At 49.9% G+C, this 6009-nt stretch overlaps 1 protein-coding gene across 1 annotated transcript in view; it reads right to left on the minus strand.

Annotated features, from left to right (window-relative positions):
* The window catches only part of ILF3 (interleukin enhancer binding factor 3, 90kDa), an 18253-nt gene that overhangs the window by 6947 nt on the left and 5297 nt on the right, over nucleotides 1-6009 (minus strand). The window contains exons 4-12 of the mRNA XM_009891099.1: nucleotides 5303-5483; nucleotides 4878-5025; nucleotides 3348-3439; nucleotides 2795-2890; nucleotides 2381-2492; nucleotides 1824-1921; nucleotides 1001-1112; nucleotides 781-891; nucleotides 270-469 (exon numbers count right to left, since the gene is read on the minus strand). Of these exons, the coding sequence (XP_009889401.1) occupies nucleotides 270-469; nucleotides 781-891; nucleotides 1001-1112; nucleotides 1824-1921; nucleotides 2381-2492; nucleotides 2795-2890; nucleotides 3348-3439; nucleotides 4878-5025; nucleotides 5303-5483 (1150 nt within the window). The remainder of the gene's footprint in view (nucleotides 1-269; nucleotides 470-780; nucleotides 892-1000; nucleotides 1113-1823; nucleotides 1922-2380; nucleotides 2493-2794; nucleotides 2891-3347; nucleotides 3440-4877; nucleotides 5026-5302; nucleotides 5484-6009) is intronic.

The following is a 6009-nucleotide window of genomic DNA, read 5'->3' on the forward strand; positions in this document are numbered from 1 at the left end:
ACGCCGTTATTCACTCTGCACTACGCTCGGCACTCCCCACCTCCCGCAGGCTCTTCAAGACCACAGAGGTACGAGGTCCTCACGCGCACCGCTGACTCCCCGTTTCCCTTCTCCCCTCTCTGTCCCAAAGGTTTTATGAGGTTTTTCACACCCGGTTGTTGTCACAACCGTCACCCCCCGTCGGTCCGGCCGCCCCTTTTTGCCCACTCCGAAGAGGTCGGCGATCCAACGCGAGCCCTCCGGCGGGAATTCAGGCACGCAGCTCTTACCTTCACCGCCACGTGTAATTTGGCCGTCTTTTTGGAAGGTCCCGACGCCTCAAACGTGCTGCCATCGATTTCCACCGACATGGTAAAGATGGGAGCGTGAACAGGACCGGTCTGAGAGACGAGTTTGTACTGGAGGCCGGGTTTTAGCTGGTTTAGTTTCATCAGCGCGTTCATGGCCTGGGGAGGTTCGAGTTTTTCCTCTGAAGAGAGCAAAAGAAAACCAAAACCCCAAAGTTTGCGGATGTTTGTCATCTCGGTACAAGAAGCATAACTGATTTCAGACAAGTTCTGATCTGCGTTTTCCTCCGTGCGAGAGTCGAAGCCACACCAAGTCAAAATCTTACAGCGTTAAGCCTCTTTTTTATCCAAATCCACGCGCCCCGGAACCCCTTTTACGGCATCTCCCAAGACCCCATCCTTGCAAGAAGCTCTTCCGCGACCCGCCCCCCGCCTCGGCCCGAGAACAGCTCTCGAGTCGCCCGGTTGTACCTACCTCTTGTTAACTCAATACCTTTTTTCTGAATCTTCTTTTTCTTTTTGCTGGGAGATTTCTCCTCTCCGTCCTCCTCCATGGGACGCTTCATTGGGGTGACGGCGTAGGTGGTACTGGGAGGAATCTGGACTGTAACGATCGCAACAAGAAAAAAAACAACCCTCTGAGTATTCCAGTTTCCAGCAACAAAAAGCCGTGGAAATGGGATTTGTGGGGGTCTCCTCCGCCCAGTACCTACCAGTATAGTCAACGGGGTTTTCGTTCTTTGGTTTCTTGGGCATTTTGGAAGGGAGGGGATCCATCCCCAAGACTTTGTGGAGCTGGCCAAAAGCAGCAAGTCTCAGAGCGTGCTAGAAAGATTAAACACGTGTTAGCGGGACGCGCGAGCGGCTCCGCCAATCTCCGTTCCCTGCACAGATTCAGACAGGAACATTCTACCCACCCCTGCACAGAAATCCTCAGCGGTTTAAATAGGACTCTCTGAATTTATCATTTTTTTTTTTATTTTTTTTTTTTTGGAAGTTCAACCAAAAATGGGGGCAACGGTGGCAAGCGCCTCCTTTGGTTTCTTGGGCATTTTGGAAGGGAGGGGATCCATCCCCAAGACTTTGTGGAGCTGGCCAAAAGCAGCAAGTCTCAGAGCGTGCTAGAAAGATTAAACACGTGTTAGCGGGACGCGCGAGCGGCTCCGCCAATCTCCGTTCCCTGCACAGATTCAGACAGGAACATTCTACCCACCCCTGCACAGAAATCCTCAGCGGTTTAAATAGGACTCTCTGAATTTATCATTTTTTTTTTTATTTTTTTTTTTTTGGAAGTTCAACCCAAAATCGGGGCCACGGTAGCAAGTCGCTATTTAAAACCTGATACTTTGCTTCTGGTTGGCCGAGCTACAAATTCCTCATCGGTGTGGGACCCATTTGTATTTCTTTTACTTGACTAGATATTAAAAAAGTTAACACCGACCTCCGGGAGGTTACTATACTACCATTAACCAATACGGAAGTTCAGAGTCAGTGGAACTGATTAAGTTTTCGTAACATCTGTAGTCAAAACTATACCTGAGCACTCTGTGTGATATCTTCCCTTTGTTGTCTGTCTAGATGCCCAATAGCATCAGTGGCTTCTTTTTCACAAGGATCATAAATACCAGAACCATCTGAAGGCAGGAAACAAGGAAGATATGCAGAGAATTATCCTGGTGTTTTCTAAAGCAACTAAACTAAGTATTCCCTTGGCATCAATCAACACTCATCTCTCGGAAGAACACGGACCGCCACGATCCATCCAACGTCCGACATTCTGAAACTCGTCTGGACTATTTTACACGTACAATGAGCAGCGAAGCTGGTCACGACCACTCAAGGGAACCAATTTTACGCTTGCGGGAACTGGAACCTCTCTCTACGGGGCGGGGGAGGGGGTTTAACGTCACGGGTCCGTAGCTCTGAACACACGGTGCCCTACGGAACGGCGAGGTACTGTAGTACCCGTGTGCGCCGGCGAGCTCCGCACATCGGCTGCCCGCGCGCGCGTAACGGAACCGCGCCGCCTCCGAGCTTCAACCGCGTCTCGTTTCGGCTTCGCTTTGAAACGTAAATGCAGAGAACCACCTAACCTGGCATAACGATTCCCGAGGCAAGGCATTCAAGAACTCTCCTCAGAGCCTCGCCAGCGCCCATGGGTCTGTTAGCAGTGCCGATAGATTTCTCGCACAGCAGCTCTAGAGGCTGAAAGACAGTTTGGAGAAGTGAGAGGAGCAAAAGGAAGGCGCTCGCGCCGCCGTGGCGGCCAGAACCTGCTTCAAATTCACCAACGGTTAAACCATTCGCACGGCGGAAACTGTTCATCCATAAAACGCTTCGCACCGGAGAGGTTTGACACCCATCTCCTAAGGGGAGAAACTTTGTTCGTTCGGTATAGAACTCCCTCACGGAACAGAACGTGCGCAGACTGAAGAGAGCCGAAACACCAGGCTGGGAGAAGCGGTACCAAAACCCACCAAAAAAGCGTAAGAAAAGAGGGAAATTACCCATCCTCTCAGCGGTGCCCAAGTCGGAACCCGAGTACAGAGGTCTCGCAGCACTCGGATCACTATGACGCACGACTTCAGCCCGTTAGCCCTGGCCTAGAATAAGAATCAAAAGCAGACACGCATTCAACAATAAAAAACCCACCAAAACTGCTCAGTCGCAGACATTTATTTGGGTTTTGGTTTTTCGTTTTGTTTTTTTTTTTTGCGGTGCTACTTTGTCAAGGGTAAACAGTGTTTCGCGTTACCATTTAATCACTTCTGACTGTAGGCAACATTACTCTTAACACAAAGCAGCAGCGACGCCTTCTACTCTTTAAAAAAGGGTCCTGCCGAACGTTTAACTCGCTTAAGTGCTCCTTTAGCAACTGTCCCGCCGACAGGCGCTAAGTTCAGCACGTCTAACTACCATCCGCCGTTAAAATGTATTTTAAACAGGAAAAAAAAAAAACCACCAAAAAAAACCAAAAGGAAATAGTTTAGCCCCTTAAAGCTTTACAATTTTTTTTTTTTTTTTTCTACTTAAAGACAAATATAAGAACAAAATGCAAACCTGGAACCACTTGGCGTGTCGCAGTGACGCCAAGGCAGCAAGGCATTTCTGCCTGTCCAGAACGTCCGGGGAGTCGTTGACTGATAGCGTTTCTATTCGTGGATGGAATAAGAAGACAAGGCACAGTTTGACCAAGGGGGTTCTGTCAGGCGGAGAGGGGATGAGGCAGCTTCCTACCGGGCAGCTGAGGCTCCCAAAAGATCCTGATCTAGATCCTGGCCCTGCAGGGTGGGCTCTGCAGCGCGCGAGGGCTTAGAAATTAAAACTGCAGAGAATCGGGGGGGGTGGCGGCGGTGGGGGAAGTTCAGCGAAGGGGGACTGACATCTATTCTGCGAGGAGACGGGGCGTGGGACGGGATGGGAGAGAGGAGAGAAATCCTTTGCGACTGGAATGGAGCGGCAGCCTGCGAGGCCGGTAACGGGTAACGAAGAGGGAAATTTAAACTCAACTCCCCCTCCCAGCTCTGCGTTTACGCTTTAGTGGAGGAGTAAAAAGGTTTGGGAGGATCGAGGGAACCCCCTCCGCCCATAAGGCTCGACTGCCCCGGCCCCAACCCGTGACAGAGAGCGTCCTGTTGGTCAAAGGTCCAGCGTCCCTAAAATTGACAAACTAGAAGGCTCGGTAGACGAGGTCAGATATCAAAACCATAGACAGTCAACAGAGCACAAAGATATTTCCCAGTCTGTGCTGCAGCAAAATTGAAGACAGGGTTCGAAAAAGCGCCGAGTTTCTCAAGACCAGGGTTTTAGATAAGGCTAGCGCGCGGCGCAAGCGGTTGAAACCCGCCGACTCGGCAGCGCGATGCCTACGACGCACAACCCATCGTGATTCATGCGCCAAAAAAAACCCCAAAAAACCCAACCAAAAAAACCCCCGTCCGCCAATTCTTATTCCAAAGGGAACCGGCGAGCGAACGGAGAAGCTAACTTTATCCAAAACTCTGCAGCACTTTCTGGAATTCTGAGCTTTTTTGTTTGTTTGAAGCTGATGAAACAGCCCGTGGAGGAGACCCAGAGCACCCATCACTCTTGCTGCAACACAAACTGCGTGGGACATCCAATTTCATGTACATGCAAGTCATTAAACGAGAAGCCTTCGAGATTTTGGTGGTGGTTTTGGTTTGTTGTTTTGTTTTTTTTGTTTTTTTGTTTTTTTAAAAACATATCTGGCTTATATTTTCATGTCCCTGTGCAGGCCACGTACATGGCTAGGTACAAAACAAGATTAATACAACAAAATGACGTATTAGTGAACTAAAGGCCCCCCCAAAAAATAAAAGAATAAAGAAATAATAAAACAACAAAGGAGCAAAATCCCATCTGAAAGGTGCTACTCAGTTTCGGAAGCTGAGCCCGAAGAAACCGTGACCGTGATCTCATGAGGTCGGCGTTGCCTTACGGCATTTTGAATTTGCACAAAAATAATCGTTGCCGCTTCGGCTGAAACTGAAGAGCACGCTTTAACCGTGAACTCGCAACGGAAATGTACGGGTTTCCAGCCGCCTGGTGGCCGCTTTCAGCCTTCCATACCTCCAGCTAACTGCTTTTCCATTTCTTCTCTGACTACGGGCGACGTCAAGTGGATGGTCAGCGTCAACGGCGGCTCTTTTGTGTTCTTAATTACAATTGCGGCATCACCAACCGACTGGATTATTTCGTATTTGTCCTCAGTAATAGCCTGCAACACAATTTCTCCGCTTAGCAATCGTCTTAACTCATTTCCAAGTGGTTTGCGACATCCTTTTCCAACAAGAACCGAGGTCTACAAACAAAACCTCAGCTAACGGAGAAGTTTATTTAACAAAGCGATTCCCGAATAGCGCTACACGACTGTGACAATTATTTGCCCAAGAGAGAAAAAGAGGGTATCAAAACAAACGTCACCGGTGTCTTTTTTAACCATTTAAAACCTGTTCCGTGACAAGCGCAAGCAGACACTGAGAGGTTTTACTCACAGCAAGCTGTACTCCCAGATTGTCGGCTACTTTCTCCAGGAGCTCCGTGGTGGGTTTGTCTTTGCACAACAGAACCAGCTCGAGATCCAAGTCCCCCTTCAGCAAGAGGCCTTTGGCCACCAGCCCCACGCGCATCACTCCCCGCAGGGTCCGAGTCAACTGCTCCGCCGCCTTCTGATCCCTGCAAACAGGCAGCGCACAGTCACCGCCGCGCCACAACCCAAAGAATTAACCCCAGCCCGGGATGGAGAAACACTCCACAGCTCCACAACCCAAAGAATTAACCCCAGCCCGGGATGGAGAAACGCTCCCCGGCTCCACAACCCAAAGAATTAACCCCAGCCCGGGAAGCAGAAATACTCCATGGCTCCAAAACCCAAAGAATTAACCCCAGCCCGGGATGGAGAAACACCCCACGGCTCCAAAACCCAAAGACTTAACCCCAGCCCGGGATGGAGAAACACTCCACGGCTCCAAAACTCAAAGAATTAACCTCAGCCCGGGAAGCGCTAATACTCCACAGCTCCACAACCCACAGAATTAACCCCAGCCCGGGAAGGAGAAACACTCCACGGCTCCAAAATTCAAATTAACCCCAGCCCGGGAAGCAGAAAGGCTCCATGGCTCCAAAATTCAAATTAATCCCAGCCCGGGAAGCAGCAACACTCCCCGGCTCCAAAACCCAAAGAATTAACCCCAGCCCGGGA

Source organism: Charadrius vociferus, unplaced genomic scaffold (assembly GCF_000708025.1).
Source record: "Charadrius vociferus isolate BGI_N301 unplaced genomic scaffold, ASM70802v2 scaffold1699, whole genome shotgun sequence".
In the NCBI taxonomy this organism is placed as follows: domain Eukaryota; kingdom Metazoa; phylum Chordata; class Aves; order Charadriiformes; family Charadriidae; genus Charadrius; species Charadrius vociferus.